Source organism: Gymnoscopelus braueri (genome assembly GCF_963280865.1).
Source record: "Gymnoscopelus braueri genome assembly, chromosome: 13".
Lineage (NCBI taxonomy): Eukaryota > Metazoa > Chordata > Actinopteri > Myctophiformes > Myctophidae > Gymnoscopelus > Gymnoscopelus braueri.
This window is the reverse complement of record NC_137615.1, coordinates 22,777,646-22,801,435: the sequence shown is the minus strand read 5'-3', so window position 1 is coordinate 22,801,435 and position 23,790 is coordinate 22,777,646. Positions and strand designations below refer to the sequence as shown.

Sequence of the window (23,790 nt, the reverse complement as noted above, 5' to 3'; positions counted from 1 at the left end):
TGTATAATTATGTGTGTCCTGGTTTGGGAGTCTAAAATTATGGCCACTTATGTCCAGAAGTCTTAAAAACGTTTCAAACCAGTCATAGCCACACTGGTCAGCATAATTCATTATTGTGATGAACAAGGGCATTGTGTCATCTTTCCTGGAGCAACTTTATGAAGTGACAGCAATTACTTTTTAATCTTCCTCCCTGAGCATGCACGTGGTTTTGTAAACACTCTTGTTTACATTACGAAAAGTAATCGCCATGAATTTATAAACTTGACACGAAAATTACACAATTACACAATGCCCATGTTTATGGCAGTGATGCATTACGTTCACCAAAGCAACAGTGGACAACAATGGAGTTCTGTGGCTTCTGGATATGAGCTCTGTCTGGTTTTGGATAGAGATGGTGGAACATACTTGTACACAGAAGATATTTATTTCTTAGCTTTTTGTACAGTAGGTTATGTTGACAATAAGAAAAAATATAATTATGCCTTATCATTTTAGGGCAGGCAGCAATCAAGCCAATACAATGAAAAGCATAGTTAAATAGTATATGTTTGTGTTTTTTCCATTACTCAAAATAATTATGCTCCTAAAAGACAACTATGACTTCAACGTTAATTCTACATGAATGTTGTGGTTGTCTACAGAGGGAAACATGAAGGAACTTACTTTTTCATCCTTGTCTAGCTCTTCAGTGAAAAACCAGGTTCCCTACAAAAATGACAGAGAGACAGTGACGTAAGACAACATTTAATACAAACACAGGGTGCACATTCCTCACGGAGACAAATAACTCTGTAACTACTTTCTCAATATATTTGTGGGTGGGTGCGTGAGTGCATGCATGCGTGCAGTAGATCTTACATGTTGAATGAGGGTCTCAACTATCTTGTACCGATCAGGCATGTGTGTGACCATGTCTGTCATATTGTCCTCAGATGTCCTCATCAGGGTGGGTCCAAATACCAGGGCCAGGTTACGTGGCTCCATCTGTAGGAACACCGCTTACAATTAGAGCTGCAACTGTAGATTATCTTCTCAGCGATTATTTAATTGATACATTTTTTTATTAATTGAATAAATCCGAACAGCAGCACATATATTTTCTGCATCAACAAATCAACGTGGTTTTTAATAAAAAAATTATAATCAACTTTTAGTTTGATTACTGGTAGGCTTAACGCTGCACTATGTAAGCTATTTTTGTAAAGAAATTGAAAGTGGATAAGTCTGTGTGGATATTGTAAATATTTAACCAATGAAAAGTATTAGCAAGAGCTTGTGACTAAATAATAACTATATTGGATCAATTGAATCTCCTGAAAAGGTAACGGTTTTGGACATACAAGGTGTCCACCCAACAGTGGCGATACAACAGCAAATTTGATTGAAAAAGCGATACACAAAGTGTGAAAATAAATAATACTTTTAAAGGTAAGCAGCACGTAAGATTGAACACCTTATTCTTATCTGAGTGGTCGGCTACTGTCTTCAGATGTTCGACCAGAAACTTCAGAGTGTGGTAGTAATGATCTGGGAGGTCACGGATCTATGAAAGGCAAACAAGTCTTTAACAATTAGGAACCTGTGGAACCTGTCAGACTGCCGTTACAAACACACAAACACACACACGCCCATATTTGAATAGGAAGGGAAATTATCCTGTTCAAAATTTAAATTCTAAGAGCGCACCACATAAATATGGCTCAAGTCCTTTCTGCAGCTGGCCCGGGTTCGAATCCGACCCAAGCCTCTTTTGCTGCATGTCATCCACCCAGTCTCATAAAGCAGAAATGAAAAAAAGTATACACATATGAATTCATAACTAGAAGGCAGAATTACACACCAGTTTCTTCATGGTTTTGAGCCTCTCCGATGCACTGTCCATCCGATTGGCATCTATAAAGTCATTATACTTATCTGTAAAGAAACAAAGAGATCGTGTAAGCGATAGCGGAATTGTGTCAAGAGTGTAAAGTAAATCCTTTGCTTTTCTTTGATAACGCTGCACACACCATCAGTGAAGAGGGGTTCTGGTAGTTTGCGGAAAAAGGACTTGAGCAAACTGCTGACCACATTCAGGTCCTGCCATCTCTGTTGACAAGGTAAAGAACAGAGGAGAGAGTCAGTGATAGGAATGTCACCCGCTTGCACCCAAACATACCAATGTCAGTGTCTGTCTCTATTATTAAACTCCATTACCTCACACGCCCTCTACTACTGTTTTGGTGAGTCAAGCTCAGTAAAATCATCAAAAATGTTAGCCTGGCTTTGTTTACATGACCATGTATGTTGTCGTCTCTCTTTGTCTCTCACCTCCTCTGTGGGGTTGATTTCAACACCCTTGTTGAGCTGATCCTGCAGCGCCGACACGATGGCGTTGTTGCCCGGGACCCTGTAGATACCGGTGTACTCTAGGCCCATCTCCTCCACCAGACCACAGCAGATCTCCACAATCATAGGAATGAACTGGGAGGGGCGGACAGACATGAGTCAGACAGAGGAGATACAGCACCATAATTACACCAACAGCATTTAGCTGTCGAAAGTTCATTCATAGCACGGGTACAGCAGAGGATGCTATGACTCCTCACCTTGTTATTAGCACCGGGTTGACAATCCTCCAATCTCACACCAAAAGCCTTAGGCCCCGCCTTCTTAGACTTCTTCATGATGTTGATTCCCCATGGAGACTTTGGGGGGCTGCTCTCATCTGGGGGGAAACAGTGTGAAGTCAAGGCACGTGCTAAAACCATTACAACCAAGAGTTGACTGTCTCTAGGGATACAGTAACAGTAACACTTACCTTTTCCCTCAGACTTGGGTGAGCGTGGCGCCCCGGCAGCGTTCTCCATCTTGGCCAGCAGGAAGGGAGGCTTCAACCGGGACGTCCTGGGAGACGAGTCAGGCTTGTTGCCCGTCGGACTGCAGGGGCAGACACACATTTGAGTTAAATACAAAATTCCAGCCGTGACACACATCTAGGAAGTGTCAACAATAGCTGCATTATATTTAATATAAGCAGAAGTTAAGATTGGCACCTCTGTTTTCTGTAGTCGTTCAGTTTCTTACTAATCAGTGCCTGCCTGGAGAAGCCAAGCTCCTGCAACAAACACACAAACATCAGCATCATAACATGTCACATTTTTCATCAACCACTTAAACCCTATTGTATACTTCAGTTATTAGAAAATAACCAATGTCTACTTACCCATTTAGACCTGGAACCCCATTACGTAACTATACCTTTCAAGCTGGGAACCCCTTTTGGGGTCCTTGTTGCTATGTACAGTATTTGGCAACCAAATGTTTTTGTAAATTTTGAATAAATATTTGAAGTTTTTCAGAAAACTTATGTCAGGATTTAGAAGGAGTTTTTAGAATCGGCCTCAGGTCTAAATGGGTTAAGCTCACATCGCATCGAACTTCGGAATTCGCCTATAAAGATTCGCCCAAAATCGGGATGTCAGGGTTAATGTGGTTAAACAATATGCATTACATGAAGGACTTCGGGAAAAGAATACAATCTGAAAGGTGACAGGAAATGCCGTGTCCACAGACCTCGTTGTCTGTCTTGCTGTTCTCTCTGATGACTTTGATCCAGTCCAGCATGTCCTCCCTGTCCTCTGCTTGCAGCAGGTACTCACAGAAGTCCTGGGTGGTCAGGCGCAGTGCATGTTTACGCTTGGTCTCACTGTATGCTATGTCCACCAGGCAGCCGCGGACGCTGATTGGTTGTTCGTCCTCAGCCCCGCTACCTAAAATGGCCCCGCGAAGGACAGCCTCTCGTTTGTCCTTGTAGAGGAACAGCGAATGAGACCGCATCACAGAGAAGACGCGCTTCCATGGACGCATGCCACTGCCCACCTTCTGTAACAACAAACGGAGGGCGAAGTCAAATCAACATTTATTTATATGTTGTTTTAGACGTTTCAATGTCCAAAAGGACATTTCGCACGATAAAATGAAATGCAATCCACTTCACACAGCATGAAATGGCACAGTGCATACAGAAAGAAAAATCTAAAATAAAAGTTGTTACTGTACCTGGTTTAAAAGGCTAAATGCAAAGCTAAAATTTTGAGTTTTAAGCTTTCATTTAAAAATATCCAGTGATTCAGCTAGTCTCAGTTCAACTGGAAGGCTGGTTCACAGTCTGGTGCCATAAGAGCTAAAAGCAGCATCACCATGGTTCTTAGTTGTGACTCTAGAAATAGTGAGTCAGTGGCTGGAATATATCTGTTAAAATGTAATACTCTGGGGATAATCCATGAAAATTCTAAAACCTGTCCAGCACAAAGAGACCTAAAGAGGAACTGACAAAAGCGAAGGGCCATAGTAACATCATTAAACTTCTCGGTCACATTTATTTTATCTGCCCACCTTGCCCTTTTCTGTGAGGATTTGCTTGTAGTGCAGCCACCCCTCTCGTCGTACGTCACTGTAGGTGCTGATGCTGCCCAGCTCCGAGGTGGAATGGCGTTTGGATCGCACCTCCTCTGCTGTCCCAAGGTTGTCCAGAGACTGCAACACAGGCCACGGTATCAGGATATAAAGTTCACATTTAACATTCAGCTATATGTTTTGAATATATATATACTATAATAGACACATAGAACATGAAGGCATGCTTGTGAAAGAAAAGGAATGTACCCCATCTGTGAAGAAGCTCTTCACCCTCTTTGGTAGCCTCCTGTAGAGGATGACAACAAAGGTGTTGATCGTCTGTGTGCCTTATGTTTGTGTTCCAACACTTAGGTTTGTTATTGCCCACATAGCAGTAGTAGACTGACAATGTAAAACAATAACATGAAAGGTAGCCTAAATTAATTAATACATGAACAAACGTCATTAAAGAGGCCAGTGTCTTGGTCCCAGTGTACTCACGAGAAGACACGGCCCTCTTCTCTAAAGCTGTTGAGTCCTTCGTCACATGACTTGGAGCGCTCCGTGGTGATGGCTAGAAGATAGGAGGAACGTCGACTGGATTTAATACTGCCTGCTCAGCAAGAGATGAATGAGTGAAGAGAGACAGAGAGAGACAGCAAAATGGAGAGAGAAGAAAAAAATACAGAAAAAGAAAGACAGAAAGAGCAAAAGAATGTTGAAGTAATGCCAATCACCAGAATGAATCTGTGTTGGATTAAGAGAGGGGTTAGTGGGAGGAGGAATGGAGAGTTGGAGGTGGGCAGGGGTGAGGTGGTCTGGATGGAGGGTGGAGAGATAGACTGGCAGTGTGGGGATGTATCCAATTCCTTGCTGGTCACTTGGCACAACCACTGGCATGCAGGTGCACGGAATCTCAAAAGACAGACAACCGCATGCGTTTTAGGGATCTGTCTGAGACCGTTGGGTCGTCATGGCATGCACTGGCAAAAACTGACTGCTATTACGATGACAAAGGCATGCACAATCTGATCCTCATTGGACTAAAATCCTTTACGTCAGGCATGCAAATTAGAGGGGCTCAAAGAGAGGCATAAACCTGAATGAAATAACTACAAGTCAAGTCCATTATGACTTCTTGTTATAAGAACCTATCACAGCATCATTATAATAGTCTGACATTCCCATCATGCCACAGATCAGACGTCCTTCCTGGTATAACGGCATGCAGAGAGAGAGAGAGAACGGAGGCTGACCGGCCCCGAGTGAGGAGGGCGGGGTCACTCACTGCAGTCGTGTGAGAAGAGCCTTGTGAGGGGGAAGGTGAAGGTAGGGGAGGCGGGGCTGGTGATCACTGCGGGCGCCGAGCTCATGCCACTGGACACCACGGAGGACGCGGGTACGTGGCGGGCACGCAGGTCAGCGCCGGGGCTAGTCGGCTCATCTGTTAAGGGAAGGGGGCGGAGGGACGAAGGGGGTTAAAGAACAGGGTAGAAAGGAGGAGAGGAAAGGCGAAAAGGAAATGGAGGACAGGAGTGGGTGTTAGAAAAGTTATGCCAGATTTATACTTGGGTGCACATCATGTTACGCACCAAAAGAAAGCCGATCTACAAGCTCACGGCATGTTGTGAGCATGTGGATCTGATATTTTTGGTGTGCGACACCGGTCGGCAACTAAGTATAAATCAGGCTTTAAGAGGAAAGTCATAGAGAGGAAGAGGAGGGTATTGGAAAGAGTAGGAGAGCTAACCCCAATTTATACTTTGTCACAAGAAAGTCGCTCGACGAAAATAACTGATTTTCATCGAGCAACACCGTCCTGAGGCTAAGTATAAATTAGGCTTTAGATGAAGGAGGAGGATTAAATGGAATCAGGCTGACAAGGAACGGCTAGAACTCTGTCTTGAGCTTCAGAGATTTCATAATATCCTGAGAAGAATGAGACGATGCGTCCATCTTCCCATTTCTTTGGTAAGATGATCCATAAAGTTCATACACATATGTCTGGCAACCCACATTATGGACACAAATACTGTACACACAGTCATAAAACTTCATACGTAATTCTTTTATCTCAAGCACTAGAGTGGGAAGTACATAGATGATGCAGCCAGCAAACACAAGCATCGGCAGTTATTTGCAAACCCACTGAAAACATGATGAGCTGCGTGTAGCCGACTTTGGGAAATGGAAAAACCCAAACAAAAATCTGCCAAGCTTACAAATCACATATCGTAATATGAAAGATATTCTTCAAAGAATGTAGTACCTGCATCTCCTGTCGCCATAAGCAGTCTTTGAATGAGAACAAAGGGAGATTTGTGACAGGTACGTTCATGAGCACCAAGTTTCAGTTCTTTATAAAATGGGTTATGTGCAGTTTGGGAGGATGTGTAAAAGCAGTTGATCCTCCAACGAGAATAATTGATATTTGTGAGAGTACAAATACTATATTGCATTTTTCAATGCCAAACAATTTCCACACAAAGTGTGTTCACTTTGTTGTACTAAGACATAAAAAGGCAGAGTTCCAATTCATACTGATGATGTTTCATCCGTTTCAACTGTAGAGGGATATGAAACCGTTGCGTGCACACAAACCTACTTCCTGACTGACAGCGAGGATTAGAGACGAGCGCGATATCTGCATAGAGCGAGGAGAAGCAGGATTCGCCGGTGACATTTTAAACATCAGAACAGAACGCTGCAGCCGGGAGGCCCTTGGTTTGTTCTGTCACTGAACAACAGAGGGCAGCAGAGCTTCACTCTCTGTAGAGCTTCACTCTTTATGAGGCTCCAGGCAGGGATTCTGGCTGGCTCACTCAATTCCAAAGCTTCCCCCGCAGACTGTCAGTGTACTGTAAGTAAACTGAATGAAAATTCACATTACATTACGGTTTCTTATTTCATTGTGCCATTTTCATTCCAGTTCGGCTGATTTTGTTCATTTCTTTCCCTCTCTCATCACTGCGTCAAGCCTGCGTACCTCTCTCTGCTCGTACCGTATGTACTGTCCAATAGACGCCATGTATCCCTTTGCATTCCAACTTCTCCATTCTCCCCACCTGCCTCTCTGGCTTTCCTCCACCTCCCACCCCTGTCCTTCTAACAGCTTCTCTTGTGTGCATGCGTGCGTGCATACTAGTGTGCATGGGTGCGTGCATACTAGTGTGCATAAGCGCGTATGCGTGTTATGCCCCATCCAGAAAGAGCAGGAGAGGAGGCATATGCAGGAAACATTCCCAATCTGGGATGTGAAATCTGCCTGTTTACAGCAGGGCCCAGAAATAGCCGAGCTGCGGGTTTAACAAAGGCCATCATTAACGGAGTCAGAGGAGCCCAGAGCGTGAGCTCACAGCCACGAGACACAGACAGGCCTGCATAGGAGAGAGCTATATACTACAGTGGGCTGTTATTCACTTCCCCTTCACTATATCAGATGCCATGACCTCACTGGTCAGAGAGAGAGAGAGAAAGAGAGAGAGAAATACACAAGCCTAAAACAAGACTAGAGGGGAAGAGAGACCTTGGCAGACAGACGGATGTCTTTGAGAACATACAGTGGGCCTTGGCGATGGTCTTGCTGACTGTGCCTGTTGTGTGGAGGGCCCAGCTAGTAAAGACAGTAGTGGACACCCCCACTCTAATTCCCACAGGAGCACAATAGTGGCATTGAGGGGGGCAAGCAGTGCACACTGCCATGCCTGAGGCTGGCTGGCTGGATGGGGAAAGACTAAGAGTTTGAGTGTAAAGGGTGATTTATACTTTGTTGTGCGCCAGTGTCGCGCAACGGAAATAGCCGATTTAGAAGCTCACGAAGCGTTGCAGAAGAACTTGTAGATCCACTATTTGTGGTTTGCGGCACGGCACGCAACCAATTATAAGTCGGGCATAAGGATCCCCTCCTGTTCTCCCCCAAAAAGTAGAACACGATCTCCTGGATGGGCTGCAAGTTTGGTTCGCGCTGAAGGAATACGAGGGGGTACAGAAGGATTTCATGCAGTGCAAAGGAAAGGAAAAAATATATTTGATCTGTTGCCTGCTGCTCAACCACCCTCTTTGGATTCACTTCATATGTGCTCTAGCTCTAACTAATTAAATGATCACAGAGGAAGGGTGCTGTAGTAAATACAAACCAAATCGAATTTTGAATATCTAAAGAGAACAAGAAAGCATGTCCATCACCATATGGAGTGCATTTGGTGTTTTTGTGCGCTGTCAATACAGTAGCTTCAGAAACAGAACAATAGCCTAATAAATAACCCCCCCCCAGAACAGGCCCAGATCATATCAGGAACTCTGTCAGAGAGATATGGAGAGAGTCTATGGGGAGAAGCTAGCCTAGTTTCAATATGTGGCCATTAAACGTGTCCCAGCCTGTCGCTCTGACTGCCTAGTTTCTGTTAATTCAGTGAAGGTACGAAGGCAAGAATGTTGGTGTGCTGATACGTTGAATTCTCTCTTCCACATGTCTTTCTCACTTGTCTTCCATGTCATGTGGCACACACAGCTTAAAGGCTCATTTGCCTAAAGGCAAATTTATACTTTGTCTATGACTGTGTCGCACGTTCTTCTGTCATTTTCATCAAGCCACACGGTTGTACGACAAAGTATAAATTAAGATACAGTATATCTATCTACATGATCATTTCAAGATGTGCCGAAGCTGCCATGTCAAGCTGATTGGAATCAGCAGGGCATTACGTTGACCACTGGAACATTATCCTGACCAGACTGACTGGCTTAGATTTGGTTTGACTGGGACTAATGGCTGCTGTCCATACTGAGTTAGTGACTGGCCTTTCCAAAGATTCTTCTTCTTCTACCTCCACAGAATGTGAGAGGAACAAGCTGGGACATGACCGCATTTACCTCCTGCTGACACCAACATGAACAGCATAGCATACTGTACATACTGTTACAAAAAGCCTCACGTAGATGGCCGATTACACACACAAAAGGTGATCAGATAGGCCTAAGTCATATCATAGCAAGATCAGTGTCAAACCCATGGCTTTGCCTCCTGCCTCTGATTTAATTGAATCCTGACACATTGCTGAAATTTAGATGGACTTTTAGAATAGATATTGACAGGCAGGTGCACAACAGCAAATATGTTATAATCCAATAATGTTCTATAACTAAAGTTCTAATTAACACACACGCACGCACGCACGCACACACACACACACACACACACACACACACACACACACACACACACACACACACACACACACACACACACACACACACACACACACACACACACACACACACACACACACACACACACACACACACACACACACCTAATTTCCTGGGTAAGGCAAGGTGATCTGAGAGTGATCTGGAGAGTGGGAGGATCAGTGAATTCCCAGATAAAATACAATCAAACTACCTGTCTACTTGACTGTGGGAAGTACTAGTATTACCAAACACATCATATCCAGACAGATGACACACGACGATACAGACAAAGAGGAAATTAAGGGCAGTCGGTCTCCTCATTCAAGACTCTCATAATAGGCTCTGTGCATAACTGTAGTCCCGGGTTTCCAGAAGGTGGCATGGTTGTTTCTTGTTCCAGTTCATTTACACCCATACGGCTCTGTTTGATTGGCTCAGCAGCAATCAATCAAACAAGTCAATTAAATCAGCCTGCAAACCTGGACTACAGTTATGCACAGAGCCTATTGTGTCTTAACTGTAGCTTTGTATTTTCCTATCGTACATTCTCAAAAATAGATTGCATCATGGAGAATTAAATCTGAAGGTCAGCTTGGAGTTTCGAAGAAGGATTCAAGTGTGGATGGAGAAGGGATGTGAAGGAGGGAATCTTGGAAGCTTCATGCTTACCTATGAAGGGTATGGATGCCAGTGAGTCATCCTCTGTGGATAAAGGGGCTAGGTTTCCGTTTGGTTTACGCAAAGCACCGTCTCCTGTGGACTGAGGGACCGGTGCCGAGTCGTGGGGTTCCGAGGGAAACACGGGAGTGTCTAGGTCATCCACAGCCAGCGCGTAGTGGGGGTGGCGCATGCCATGGACATTTCTCCGCCCCGTGGGGGGCTTCTGTCTCAGGACCACCTCCTGAGTCTGTGCCGCCGCTGCCACCACCACCTCTGATTGTCCCTCCCCTGCGCCTCTTTCCCTCTCATGGTTGGTGGGCCTGTACGCTCTGTCCTGGGGTTCAGGTGTGACAGAGGTTAGGGGGGAGGCGCTAGAGGTGTTGAGGGGGGCAGGAGCTCCCTCTGGCGGACTGGTTTTAGGGGTCAGGTTCCAGTTGAGGTGTGGGCCAGAATAGGAAGGGTCCCTGAAAGAATGGGCCTGCTGCATGATGCGGCCTGTCTTGCGGTAGAACGAGGGACTGTAGCTGCGGTAGCCCACCGGCTGGTCGTCCATGCTCTGCCCAGTGGGCAGCCGCCTGCTCTGAAAGGTGGGCTGTTGGGGCTGGGGCGGTGTGTAGGAGGTCTGGGGGTGGGGCTTATGATGAGACTGCGTATGTCGGGACACTGGGGGTGCCTGCGCTGCGCCATAGTGGCTGCCCTGCCAGTGGTAAGCTTCTGTCCTGGGGGGCGGTTGAGGGGCCTGCTGGACCCAGGCTTGCCTATCGAAGGGGGGCGAGACAAGCCCAGCTGGCGTCCGGTCCAGTGTCTCCAGCGACCGTCCGTAGAGGTCGTACTGGGCCAGCAGGTTCTCCGAGCGCGTTCGGGCGTAACCGGAGGCTGGGTGGCCTCTGGCCGGATCGCCCTCCCATTCCCCGTAGGTCCAATACGGGTCTCCGTGAGGCCCTGCTCGTGACTGCTGCTGCAGTAGCATCAGAGTGTCCTGGGAGTAGCTGTGCGGGAAGCCTGCTGAGCGCTGCTGGTGCTTCCGCATCTCGCTGAGCCGGTCCTGAGAGTAGCTGCGGTGACGTGTCTGCATGCTGCTGCGTCCTGGGCGCTCAGGTATCTGGTTGTAGTACCAATCGGAGAGGGCCTGCTGGCAGTGCTCACCGCGGCTGTGGCTAAACTGAGGCAGGGGCGGGCTGGTCCAGGCCTGGCTCGACTTCCGTGGCGGGACCTGGGAAGAGCTGGCAGTGTTGTGGTTGGGGTAGTGGACTTGGAGTGGGCTGGACAGAGGTCCCCCCGAAGAGGAAGAAGAGGAATAGGAGCGACCCCTGGTCTGGCCCTGAGGCTGCTGGCTGGTCATTCCATACTGAATCTCCTCTGTGCGGTGGGCGGGGCTACTGTGACCCACACCCCCAGGCTCCCCTGCCCGCCCCTCCTGCCAGCTGGCTGGGCTGCCCACAGTGGATCGGTTGTCCAGGGGTGAAGAGGGGCTGGAGGACCCCGGCCAGCGACTCCAGTTATCCAGCTGGTTCTGGCCCATGGGGACAGAAGTGGGGGCTCCAGCAGGGGGCTGGGATTTGTTACGTGGATAGCAGAGGGGAGGCGGCACTGGGAGGTTCTGGGCTCCCCCTGCGTAAGGCTCGTTGCCCTTTAGGTAGGCATCCTGGGAGTATGCCTGGGGGACACAAGAGGGGGAGAGATGTGAGACATGGTCATGATGACAGGGTGACAGTGAATGGAGAAACTGGTGAATGAACGCGGCGGGAGAGTTCAGCAAAGTTCAGGTTCAGTCTTAAGATCAGTTGCTAGATCAGGGGTCCTTGAGGGGGTTTTCCATGGAGTCCCCAGCTTATTAATTAACAAATATAGCATCAAAATCAGTTTAACCATTTCAATCCCTTGTACTTCGGCTTTCTGAAAAATAGCCGATCTACAAGCTCAAAACGCATTGCAGTGCAACGCGTTATGAGCTTGTAGAGCTTTTTTTTTGTTATTATGAAAAGTTTGGAATCGTTTCGAAAAAAATACATGGCACAAAACCTTTTCAGATGCGGTTTGGGGCCACATACATATATCAATTTGGGAGTCCTTGAAATGAAAATGTTTGAGAACCACTGAGCTAGATCAACAACAATAACAACACAGGCCCAAACCATAAGACTATAACAGCTTCACACACTGCACAACAATACACAACATGCCTGACAGTGGAATCGTCTCCCTCAGCCCAGCCGCTATGCCACAGTTTGTCTCTAGGGCCTCGGCTCCCAAAACAAACAGCTTGCTAGTTGCTAGCAAACTACATGAACAAGCAACTGCCTGAAGTGAAAGCCACAGGACTTACACGACACCCAGCTGTGGGGGCTATATGCTGTATGTTCACTGCCATGCCCTACATACAGTACATATCAGCTTAGTTTAGTTTTATAGACACTATAAACATGACCTATTATGGAATTAAACAGCACATGATTTACAAATTGCTTTACCCACTGCGTATACTAATCAAGAAAGACCATCTCATCTACAGTCTCACACACCAACTACGACTTAAAATCCCTACTCCATGAATACACAAAGTAACTAGCTAACAATTATTTAGCATCACCACAAATACATAAACTAATAAATACACAAAACAAATAACTGAGACCAGATGAGAAGGATTTGTGATTTACCTAAGTGAGCTAGACTGTCCAATAGAATCAGGAAGCTCTTCCCAGACTGAGCAATACATTTGTAGCCACAAACAAGACACAGAGGAACAGGGAGAGGGGCAGGACAGGAGAGGTCTCCTCAAAAACAATGTTCACCTTCCAACACTCCACGCTGTGGTCCAGCACTCTCGCTTGCTCCCCTCTCTCCCTCTCTCTCATGTACACTCCTGCGTTCCTCTCTTTCTCTTCTCCGGTCCTTGCTATCTCTTCGAACCTCTTCTTTTTGTTTTTCTTTCTCTCTCTCTCCCTTCTCCAACCCTCCCAAACTCCTTCTGTCCTACCCTCCCTCCCTTATTTTCTCTCGATCTCTCTCTCTCTCTCTCACACACTATCTGTCTGTCTGTCTGTCTCCCTCCCTCACTCCTCCCTGTGGGAGGGCGGGTGGAAGGAGGCGTAGCACTGATGATGTCATGCTTGGAATGCAGCAGATACAGGCGTAGCGGTTAAGGGGAGGAGTTTGGGTATGGGAGGAGGAAGAGGAGGTGGTGGGTGTGTGTGTGTGTGTGTGTGTGTGTGTGTGTGTGTGTGTGTGTGTGTGTGTGTGTGTGTCCTTGTATAACTATACTTGTGAGGGCCAAATGTCCCCACATGTGTAATAGAATTTGAGAAATAGACAGTTTTCCTGGTCCTCACAAGAACAACGGTTGTTTTCTGGTTAAGAAAAGATTGCTAGAGTTAGGCTTGACTCATACTTGGTTGTGCGCAAGCTCACAACGTGTCGCGGTGCGACGCGTTGTGAGCTTGCAGATCGGCTATTTTGGGTGCGTGACACCGCCATGCAATTAAATTCAGGCTTTAGGGCTGGGATTAAAAATGGCAAAAAATAAATAAATAATTGATGTCCTCACAAATATAGTAATACAAACGTGTGTGTGTGTGTGTGTGTGTGTGTGTGTGTGTGTGTGTGTGTGTGTGTGTGTGTGTGTGTGTGTGTGTGTGTGAGAGAGAGAGACCGAGAGTGAACACCCAGTATTGGTGGTCAGTTCTAGCAACCAGTGTCTCCCCATGAGGTAGTTCACTGGATGGGAGAGGCCAGGTTGAGCTATGCATGTCGGATCATGTGAGTAAATAAATGGTGAAGCAATTCGCAGACTGACGCAAATGTACGTGCATGTGGGTGTCTGCTCTTCAACTAATAGCCTCGAATAGCCTAGGTGGTTACTAAAATGGATGTCTGTTGTAATCGTAAATGCATTGCAGGGAGCGTTTGAGTCATTGCCCAGCTATTCTCTCAAAATCTCCACATTCTTAAGTAATGACAGAGAGAATCCTGGCTGAACCCGAATGAATGCAGTAGGATATGCAGCCACTTAACCTGCAATAAAACCATTTAAGTTCAAATTATGTGTGTGTGTGTGTGTGTGTGTGTGTGTGTGTGTGTGTGTGTGTGTGTGTGTGTGTGTGTGTGTCATGAGGGTGATGTCTGTGTTGTAGGGTGTGTTTATAAATGTTATACTCACACTTACCAGCTGCAATACGTCTTCGTCTTTTGGCATAATGGAGAGCTCCAACACGCTCTCACTGTGGAATATATGTGGACAAGGAGAAATTAAGACATTGCGGCAAGAAACAGATAGAGGTTAGAGAGAGATGAGAAACAATGAAATGGTCAGATTGACACTCGGGGACTTTGCAGTGCAGTGCATGCACATTCTTCAAGAGGAAAATGAGCATCAGTCCAGTCCGTGGTTATCTGTTTTACATAACAAATTTCCTAGTGGGTTTGTAAGAGTTTCTCCAAAATGAGATATCCACCATTTAGAAAAGAGCGGCACCTACAGTATACTCTTCCAAAATAATTAAAGGTGCTGTAAAGTCATGTTATTTGGTTACATTAGGCCTGACCTCTGGTAGTCGAATAGTCGACTAATTAGTCGAGGGGTGTCTGAGTCGACTGCCAATCTCTTAGTCAAATTATTTAAAAAAATCATTTTTTATTATTATTCGACTGAGAGATTGGCCTAGTTTTTTTTATATTAATTAACTAATAGTTTGCCAAAAATAGGATATACATCATGATTTATTGGGAGAAACCAATAGTATATGTTAAATCAGACACTAAGCACCCCTACAGCCCAAATGGAATGTTCCTCTATTGCATAACATATTTTTTGCATGATTTGACTGAGAGATTGGCATCGAATCAGACTGATTCGATGCCAATCTCAGTCGAGATCTCCTTAGTCGACTGCCAGTCGACTATTGGCAATTAGTCGCCAATAAGATTCGACTATACAAATCCTTAGTCGGGGACAGGCCTAGGTTATATATAATACGTTTTTCGTTAAAAGGTTAAAGCTCTATAATTCTGATAGCTACTAACTACTGCTAAAGCAATTGTCCAATAACAGGGGTCTCCCCGTCTCCAGCTGCAGTAAACAGATAATACATTTCTGTTTTCTTATTTTACAGAGGAGATTGTGTGCACATCTTGTACCTTTATTTAGGCCAGGTGCAGGACATCAAGGCAAGAATCAAATAGAAGGTTAAAACATCTGCACACTGGTTTAAAGCTCCAAAACTATTTCATTAATGGTGCAACGTTTCGACCTTATAGGTCTTCACCAGGCAAATGTCTATTTTAACCTACCCTGCAGTTTATATATCAATTGATGTAAGATTGTAAAATGACATACACACACACACACAAATCCTTTTATTAAAATTTTCTCTTTAGGAGCAGGGTAAATGTCTCATACAGACACAGAAAATGCACTGCATGTCTGAGAACTTGCATGCAAAGAAGAACAAACGCAGGGTATAAAGCACACACATACAACCGACACAGGTGCACAACGTCTCCTACAACAATACCTGTTCTGGATGAGGGCGATCACTTGTGAATACGTCTTTCCTAGAATACTCTCTCCGTTCACTTTCACCAGCCGATCCCCTGAAACAAACATAGATGGAACACACTTAAAACAGCAGAACATCACTGATAGACAAGCTAACAAACGCGTCTCATCATGGCATCGTGGGATACCATTGTATGTCTAAGTGTACTGTATGTCAGTGGTTCCCAAACTTTTGAGCTCAAGACCCAAAAGAGAAATGAGATGTTTGCCTGGAACCCAAACTAGTGAAAACAGCAGATCTACAAGATCACCACGCGTCAGTTCGCGCCACGTTGTGAGCTTGTAGATCTGCTATTTTCACAACTTTCTAAACATTAAAAAAAAAAAAAAAAATTGAAATACTTTAGGAAAATGTTTTTAATTTATGAAAAGTTGTTATTTTTTATCTTGTGAAATAACACATATTTCTTTTACATAAGGAGATATTTACCCGCGACCCTAAGAAATTGGTCCGTGACCCAAACATGGGTCCCGACCGGAAACAGTGCTGTGTATCAGGATTAAGCACCCCTGACAACATACAAACAAGCTTGACTACCCCGCGCTCCATCCAATTCCATATACTGGGTGGAGAGCCAAACCATGTGAAGCCAGCCCTGGACAGACAAGACAAAGCCAGGCCAGAGAAACCCCAGACACCCACTCCATACTTGGAGACAGTAGCTTGGGTTGAAGAAACATGTGGTGTCTGGGGCTATATTATTAAGTTAAATATATATATATATATATATATATATATAGTTGTGTTCAATTATACATGACTTTATACGTCATGAAATGTGTGTGTTTTTGTGTTTTTGTGTTTTTGTGTTTTTGTGTGTGTGTGTGTGTGTGTGTGTGTGTGTGTGTGTGTGTGTGTGTGTGTGTGTGTGTGTGTGTGTGTGTGTGTGTGTGTGTGTGTGTGTGTGTGTGTGTGGTGTGTGGTGTGTGGTGTGTGTGTGTGTGTGTGTGTGATGTGTTTGTCATGTGTGCGTGTGTAACAGGCATGCATAAATTAATGTGCATGCACATTGGCATGTGTTATTTCAGATGTGTTTGTGTTGCTTTGTATGGAGTACTGGTTTGGTTTGGCAGGGCTGTTAGGAATGGAATGTTGTCTTGCTCCGACAGCAAGACACAACAAGAAAACTTGACGAGCTCTGTCACATTCATGCTGCACTGGAGAATTTCACGCATCATTCTTGCATTAGTTTTCATATATATGTATGTATGTGTGTATATGTGTGTATATGTGTGTATATGTGTGTATGTGTGTATGTATGTATGTATGTATATATATGTATGTATGTGTGTATATTTATACATATACATATACATATACATATACATATTATACAACAAATGTGTATACTGTTTATACCCTGAGTTCTTGGCTCACATGAAGGAATAGAAACGCCTTACATAAACCACTGGATGAGTAAAGCCTTCTCAGTATCCTCACCAATAATCACTCTACACTACAGTACCTGATCCCCCCTGCAGCCTCTCTGCATGTCTGATACCACTCTGTTTCCATGCATGTCTGCAGCATCATGTGACAGATGCTCTTGCCCAGATATTTACATTGCAAATCAGACAGTGATTCTCAACATGTGGGCCGGGGACCACTGGTGGGCCGCGAGGGTTTTGCAAGTGGGCCCCCAAATAATTAGCAAAACACTTTGAGATTTGAAAGATATAACATTAATATAAAAAAAAACAATGTAATGTATGTCATGGTATTTTTTCTTTAAACACTTGAACAAATGAGTTGATTGATCATTAAAATAAACACGCTCTGAAAATGCACATGGCCTACACATCTGACCACTTAACACGGCAGCAGAAAGGTTGCTTGGGCCCTGATCCAGAGTGTGCCCTGATCCAGAAAAAGCAGAGAACCACTGGCAAATCTGAAAGAGAACGCTCGCACACCGTGGGCTCCAGTTGTAGGAATTTATTTTATTGCACCTGACTGCTGCTGTGACGTTTCTGAGGCGTTTCTGTGACGTTTCACAGCAGCACTCAGGTGAAATAAAAACAAATCCTACAACTGGAGCCCACAGTGTGCGAGCGTTCTCTTTCAGTTTTCATGTTATATTTTTTCACTTACAGTAGCACCTGCCCAATTTTGGGTGTGGATGTGCATGTCTCTCCTCCCTTTATATTGAACCACTGGCCAATCAGCATGCTCATGTTCCTGCCACTGCTGTAGTCTCAAGCCTAGTCATTTATGCTCTGCTGCATGACGCCGTCGAATGCGGCACTGTCAGGCGCAACCAAAAAGCTCACAACGCATAGCAGACCTCAAATCTCACGACTGTTGTGAGATTGTAGGTCGGCTATTTTCGGCGCACGACGCAGTCATGAGATGGAGTATGAATCGGGCTTCAATCTGTCTTTACCTGTGCAAAGGCCAGCCTGGTGGGCTGGACCTCTCTCTCTCACATTCTTCACAAATATGGTGTCCATCGGCTCCAGACGACTTTTCTGATACCCTATCCGTGACAAACAATGGAAAGCAAAGCAAAACAAAACAAAAAGGGTCATGCATAACAATAAAACAACGATTTGTGGAAAAATGTCTACAGTGTCACTTTCTTTGATGTTATAAACATACAAAATGTTAATTGAGAGGAGCGTGTTTGGAGTTAAAGGTACTTTAGATGCAGTACTAAGTAGAGTCCTGCAGAGGGAGCTGTGTGGCAGCGTAAGAGAGCAAAGAGACAGACGGGAACCACTGAGGTCCCAGTCAGTGATGTCACTATAGTGTCAACGCTCTCGCTGCTGATATGGCTGTTGACTAAAGAGCGGGAGGGGCAGAGAGGGAGCGCTTACCTTTTCCATTCCCGTTCTCCTCATCCTGCAAACGCACAGAAAGAGAGAGCATCATGAGTGATATTCTGGTTGAACACAACCTACTGTAGGAGGTGGGGTAGTAATGTGGTTCGCACAACCTACATCTCCCTTTCTTCAAAGTTATTTCCCGAATACCCTACTTGTGTGTTTATACCGTTCCAAGCATGCCAGTGACATCACTGGCACCCCAAGCCAAGCCAGAGGGGCAGATCTGTTTCTCTTTACGAGCGTTTAGCGTTGGAGTAGTTAAACACACAGGCTGCCTTTCGGGTTCAATAATCTGCAGGTAATAATGAGGTCATAATGTCATGGACTGAAGCAAGTGGATGCAGCTGGCAGATGACGACAGCAGTACTACCACTTAATATGGAGGAGATTTGATAATTACACTGTTCATTCCATCTATCCACACACACACACACACGTAGGCAGGCAGGCACGCACGCACACTCAGACACACACACACACACACACACACACACACACACACACACACACAGCTGAGTGGACAGTTTGGGGATAGGGGCATGGTGGCCTGACTGCTGCCTGGCTTTAGGCTGCGCTGAGTGGGCTCATTCCTGGCTCCAGGGACAATGGCGGGGGGTTTACGTGCAGAGAAAGGAGGGCTGCCGTCCCCAGAATAGAGTGTGGTGTCAGGGACGCTTCCCTGACTGACTAGCACCACCCTGACCAGATCTGGGACCAGAGACAGGACATGGTATGATGTGGAGAGAGTTAGTAGGCATAGGCTAAGGCAGTGGTCCTCAACCTGTGGGTCAGAACCCCAAGGGGGGTCCCCACATGATTTGGGGTGGGCTCCCCAGATGACAGTAAAGTAATAATAATTATTTTGTATTTATTTTTAATGCCTTTAAAATGTCCTACTTTTCTTTTTCTTTCTTTTTATGCCTTTATTGATAGGACAGTTAGTTTGACTGGAAATGGGGAGAGAAATGGGGAGTGACACGCAGCAAAGGCACGTCGGGATCGGGACTCGAACCCACGACGTGCTGTCACAGGCTACATTGAGCCTAGGTGCCCGGACTGCTACGCCAGCCGTCCGGGCCGTGAAGTGATAATTTAAGGACTCTTAAGACTTTTTTTAATACCTAAGAAAAGTTTTTAGAAAACGTAGGTCAGGATTTAGAAGGCGTTTTTAGTTAATCGGCCTCAGGTCTGAATGGGATAATATTAGAAAGAGGCCAAAAAAATATGAAAATAGCAGATCTACAAGCTCACGACGCTTCGCAACGTGGTGGAACCGAGTCAAACCAAATTGAATGGCTCAACTCCTACATTCCAAGTGCTTATCAGGGTGGGGGGTCCCCAGTTAAAATATGATTCTTTTGGGGGGTCACGGCTTGAAAAGGTTGAGAACCACTGGGCTAAGGTGCACAGTTCTGTAGTCAAGAGTGTATTGTCACTGTAGGGAGGAAACCTTTCCTTTACCTATTTACGTATAGAATCTATAGATGTATCTATAAATGTAATTATTTAGCCACAAGCTCTTGTTAATACTTTTTAGTGATTCAATATTTAAAAACCCACAGACAGACACAAGTAAGTTTCAACCTCATGTCACTATAGGAGAAATCCTTCAAAGATTTTCATAAATAGCTAAAATAGCCAATCTACAGCTTGGCTATTTTACTACTTAAGTATAAAATAGGGCAATCATTTATGAAAAGAAAGGTGGCAATATAAGTTTCTTCCCGACAGTGTCAATATACATATATACAATGTATATACCTTCATATTATACGGATCATACAATGACCATTGAACCAATATACAGTAAATCAGTGGTTCTCAAACTTTTTCATGTCAAGGACCCCCAAAATGTATTTGGCTGCGCGCCCCCCATCTAAAAAATATTTTGCGACCCCACTTTGAGAAACAATGTGCAGTAAATGTCATTTCCAGCCCTGCAGCCAGTGTCAGATTTGAATCACCCACCACTCTCTGATAATGGGGACACTGTGATTTGGGAGAATTCCGTGAAGCGTCTTCAGATAAGTAGGACAGCGCTGTGGCACCAACCGCCTCCCACACACCATGTGAGACGGGGCCTAAAGAAGAGCCACAGCCCAGAGGGAGCAGTGGGACTATTGTCTTGAACCCGGCCTGGTACCACCAGGCAGCCAGTGGAGTGGTACCAGGCTAAGACAACAGATCCCATTGAGAGCCTCTGTCTCTATGTGCAGCTGCTGTTTGTTGGGTTGGGGTGAGAATGGTGGGGTGGCGTAATAATAATAATAATAAGGGCCTTGTTTCAGCTGCCTGAACCACTGCCCACCCCTCCCCCCATCCCTCAATTTCACATCTGTAGCTTCTTGCCCGCGCACACACCTCAAAGCTCCGAATGATCGGCCAAATGACAGGACTTATTAGAACTAATATTCACAAGAGTTCACTAGAGTTTACAGAGACTTAATAATGAGGCCTGTGATATGATACAGAAGAACTGAGGGGGAGACAACTAGGTTTGGCATTTCTTAAAACTTATGATTAAAAAAAAGGTACAATTCATTTTATATTACAAATCAGCTTATATTCTGTTTTCCGTCCAACAGTGTAGCGATGGATCGTATAGCTCCTGAATTACTTCTGACTCAGTTAATTAATAATTGACAATTTGTTACTCTATGTACCAAAGGAGGGATTCCGTTTCCTAATATTACTGGAGTGGACTGGTAACGGTTCCCTTCAACAACACCTTAATAGTGGGGCAGCTCTTTGCCTGTAACTGGCAACGTTCACCCACTCTGTATGCATGTTTTATTCAGCTCAGTCTCACTGATCTTTGGCTATAAAATGATCAGCTTTGTCTCTGAGCGCCAGCTTGTCAGATCCACTTTAAAGGCCCTACTGTAACAGATTGGGCTGCCGGTCTCACCTTGAGGTTGGTGTGCAGGGCCGACTCCGGAGGGTAGACGATGAAATGGCGCAGCGTGAAGCCAAAACCCTGGGAGTTCTTGCGGAGGACCAGCGTCCGGGGACCATGCCAACCAACGCCGACCCCCTCCCCTCCCGGCCCGGCCGCCATTGGCGGCCGAGGGTTGTCACTGGTCGAGGACAGACCATCCCTCCGCCCCTTTCCCTGTGAACACATAGAGAGGAACAGGTGAGATTCTATGCATCTAAATATCCTGTCTTAAAAAAGGATACTTCATTAGAATCTTATAAGGAATTACAAAACATATTTTGATAATAAGAACCTGTTTATTTCTGTGGTAAGTAACAACAACACTGGACCTATATTTCTGCATCGTTCCCTGGATGTGATGATTGTTTCAAAAACGCTCTTTTCTGGGGTAAAGGCCATGGTATATACTTAGACCTCATTCAGAACAGAAGGCCGGTGACATCAGCCTTCAACTGCTGGGTTTTTCATTAGCAACTTCCTCATGAACAACTTATTCCTGGATGTAGCTACCAGACCGAGTCACCCCCGCGTGGCAGGCTCCCCCAAACAATAGCCCGTAAAAGCACCATGGGGTCCGGCTAACAGGCAGGGCCCACGTCTAGACAGGGCAGGGGCGGCATGAGAGAGCGTTCTGAGAGAGAAACTATGGAATGTTGGAAGACAGAGCTTAACTCAATCATGGACGCCTGCAACCAATCAGCGCTGACCTTGGTCTTGTCATAGCGGAGTGGAGTCAAAGGGGCAGGAGGGACTTCTCATTCAGTGAGAGCAATGAGGGACGATTCTCCACAGGCTCTCTAGTCATCAGAGCTCACTGCTGAGGCTGAGTCAACAGGCCCGTTCACCTGACAAACACACGTGAGAACTGTCACCCTTATGCTGCTCCAACGACCCGCATCTGTCAGTCAAACACAACCACCTGACCAAACAAGCACGGGAGAGAGGGGCGGAGGAGGGGGAGGGTCCTCTCTGAGGTCAAGCCATAGCTGTGTTAGTGTGTTCTGCCTGAGGCGTAGTTTTACAGTGAATGCCGTGTTTGAACTCTGAGAGGTTTCTCTGTGGAATAACTGTGACTTAACTCTACTTCCCAGTCTTCCTCACTAACTTAAGATATAAAATGTCTGTGCGTCTGTCGGTGTTTAATGCCAGGGGGTCAGGGCAGGGTGAACCCGAGTAGCCTCAAATGCAAGGGGTATGTTATTTCACTTCCCGTTTCTCTCTCTGCCACACACACACACACACACGCCAGACACTTTCAACCTGGTAGGCCCATATGGCTGACCAACAACAGGAAGTGGCGGGCAAGAGGCAGGAAGCGTGGTAGCTCTGCGGGGCGAGACAACCAGATGCTCAGAGCATCTATAAATAAACTCTCTCTCCTGCACAGAGGTGCTTCCTACTCGCTAGTACTCCTCTCCTTTCCTTCCAATCACCTCTCCTCCCTTCCACCTCGTCTTCCTCCATCACTGCATGTATCCCTCGCATGGAAATCTCTTAAATATTCACCTCCCGTGCACTTCCATTTTATGCTAGCATTGAGGCGAATTAAGAATTTGCATCCAGTGGCAAAGCAAATAAGTGAGTGTGAGGTTGACCCCACTTGAAATTGGCTGAATCTTTAATAGTGTTTCTATTCTAATGTGTGAGTGTCCAACCACCACATCCACTCAAATGGAATTCCATTTGTCACATCCTGCATTGCCTACATTCAGCTATAGTATTATAGGATATCTACAAGATGTCTATTCTCCTGCATTTGCGCAAGTGTGACTGTGCACTTTTACCACAAACTTCTATGTTCAATATACATCCATTTTTTGTTCTGAGGGCTGATGACATATCCTGGCTGGCATTCTAAACAATATGTCAAATGACCCCCCCCCCCTTCCCCCCATATAACTATTTTCATTCTTCAAGGAGGCCAGCAGGCGGCAGTCTATAATATGTGATGAGAGTATTGTAAAGAAATTCATGAAAAAAAGTGACCAGTGGAAATGATGAAGGGAACGAAAGGGGAACTAAAAGAGAGGGGAAATGAAAGGGTAAGAGGGTGAAAGAAGGAAGAGACTGAATGAATTCCTCAGTGGGAGCGGTTTTGGCTCAGGGCATGTTGGAACACACACTGTAACTGGCAAGGAGGGGGTGCACAGAGAGTGAGCGAGAAGAGAGTGATAGAGCGAGCAAACGACAGAGTGAGAGGAGGAGGAGGAGGTGGGGTGTCGGGGCCCTGCGA

At 45.5% G+C, this 23,790-nt stretch overlaps 1 protein-coding gene across 9 annotated transcripts in view; it reads right to left on the bottom strand.

Annotated features, from left to right (window-relative positions):
- Positions 1–23,790, bottom strand: part of arhgap23a (Rho GTPase activating protein 23a) — a 72,486-nt gene that overhangs the window by 7,902 nt on the left and 40,794 nt on the right. For 5 of the 9 annotated variants that reach the window (XM_080446328.1, XM_080446326.1, XM_080446327.1 and 2 more), the window contains exons 2-21: positions 21,528–21,731; positions 18,611–18,635; positions 18,178–18,270; positions 15,750–15,828; positions 14,396–14,456; positions 10,246–11,893; positions 5,675–5,830; positions 4,888–4,999; positions 4,654–4,693; positions 4,384–4,524; positions 3,562–3,870; positions 3,042–3,103; positions 2,807–2,925; positions 2,595–2,713; positions 2,317–2,469; positions 2,016–2,094; positions 1,847–1,920; positions 1,460–1,549; positions 865–990; positions 670–711 (exon numbers count right to left, since the gene is read on the bottom strand). In XM_080446328.1, the coding sequence (XP_080302454.1) occupies positions 670–711; positions 865–990; positions 1,460–1,549; positions 1,847–1,920; positions 2,016–2,094; positions 2,317–2,469; positions 2,595–2,713; positions 2,807–2,925; positions 3,042–3,103; positions 3,562–3,870; positions 4,384–4,524; positions 4,654–4,693; positions 4,888–4,999; positions 5,675–5,830; positions 10,246–11,893; positions 14,396–14,456; positions 15,750–15,828; positions 18,178–18,270; positions 18,611–18,635; positions 21,528–21,731 (3,732 nt within the window). Of the gene's footprint in view, positions 1–669; positions 712–864; positions 991–1,459; positions 1,550–1,846; positions 1,921–2,015; positions 2,095–2,316; positions 2,470–2,594; positions 2,714–2,806; positions 2,926–3,041; positions 3,104–3,561; positions 3,871–4,383; positions 4,525–4,653; positions 4,694–4,887; positions 5,000–5,674; positions 5,831–10,245; positions 11,894–12,896; positions 13,040–14,395; positions 14,457–15,749; positions 15,829–18,177; positions 18,271–18,610; positions 18,636–21,527; positions 21,732–23,790 lie in introns of those variants that run through there. The other 4 variants (XM_080446324.1, XM_080446323.1, XM_080446325.1 and 1 more) reach the window with 4 other exon arrangements.